Source organism: Galeopterus variegatus, unplaced genomic scaffold (genome assembly GCF_000696425.1).
Source record: "Galeopterus variegatus unplaced genomic scaffold, G_variegatus-3.0.2 Scaffold4420, whole genome shotgun sequence".
NCBI lineage: Eukaryota > Metazoa > Chordata > Mammalia > Dermoptera > Cynocephalidae > Galeopterus > Galeopterus variegatus.
In genome coordinates this window covers 152,144-152,978 of record NW_007730531.1, presented here as the reverse complement: position 1 = coordinate 152,978, position 835 = coordinate 152,144, and the positions used below count along the sequence as shown (strand labels likewise).

At 38.2% G+C, this 835-nt stretch overlaps 1 protein-coding gene across 1 annotated transcript in view; it reads left to right on the top strand.

The window, feature by feature from the left end:
* Window positions 1-835, top strand: part of NPHP1 (nephronophthisis 1 (juvenile)) — a 58,178-nt gene that overhangs the window by 36,999 nt on the left and 20,344 nt on the right. Inside the window, exon 13 of the mRNA XM_008587538.1 lies at window positions 704-814. Coding sequence (XP_008585760.1) covers window positions 704-814 — 111 coding nt within the window. The remainder of the gene's footprint in view (window positions 1-703; window positions 815-835) is intronic.

Here is an 835-nt window from a genome sequence, read left to right as displayed (position 1 = left end):
GAAGAGTAACAATATCCTCTATTTATGGCCCATGTGCTGGGCCCTTATGTGCGTTATCTTATTTAATGCTGAGAGTGGTCCTGTGGGGTGGCTACTGTTGGTAACTATCACTCTGGTAGTTGGGAACGGTTATGAGGCTCCACGTGCTTTGGATACACAGAGGAGAAGGAAATTAGTTCTAGTCCTTATGTTCAGGGAAGGTTTTGTAGAGGAGAAATAGACCTTGAAGAATGGGTAGGATTTTACAGGCAAGAAAGTCAGATGCGGTTGTCTGGGGAGAGGAAACGGAATGAGTGAAGGGGAAGAGAAAGGAAATTCACAAGGTGCAGGAAGGGAAGTGGAGCAGATGTGTGCATTCAGTCTTTAATTTTAGTTCTGTTTACAGAAAACAACGGTTGATATAAATATCTAATAATGTATGCAAACCATTTGTGTACCACTTCTGGGGACCTAGGTACAATACTTGTTTCATATTAGCCTCTACTCTAAGCAAAGAAGTGAAGGTGAGGTATTTACTATTAACAGAGAAGTTACATTTTTAATTTCTAATCATTGATATCAGATGAATCAAATCTATCTTTTTGTTTTCCTTAAAAGACATATGCCATAATGCAAAGGCATAACCATTTACAGATAAAGAGGGCTAAAAACCCCTTCCCACTTTCAATTTTTGTTAGTAACTTTAGTTTCTTTATCATTTCAGGTTACTGGCATCTTGCCGTGCTTGCTCGATGGTGATTGTTTTATCAGGTCCAATTCTTCCTCTCCAGATCTTGGAATATTATTTGAACTTGGAATTTCTTATATTCGCAATGTATGTCACTTGAAAGATAAA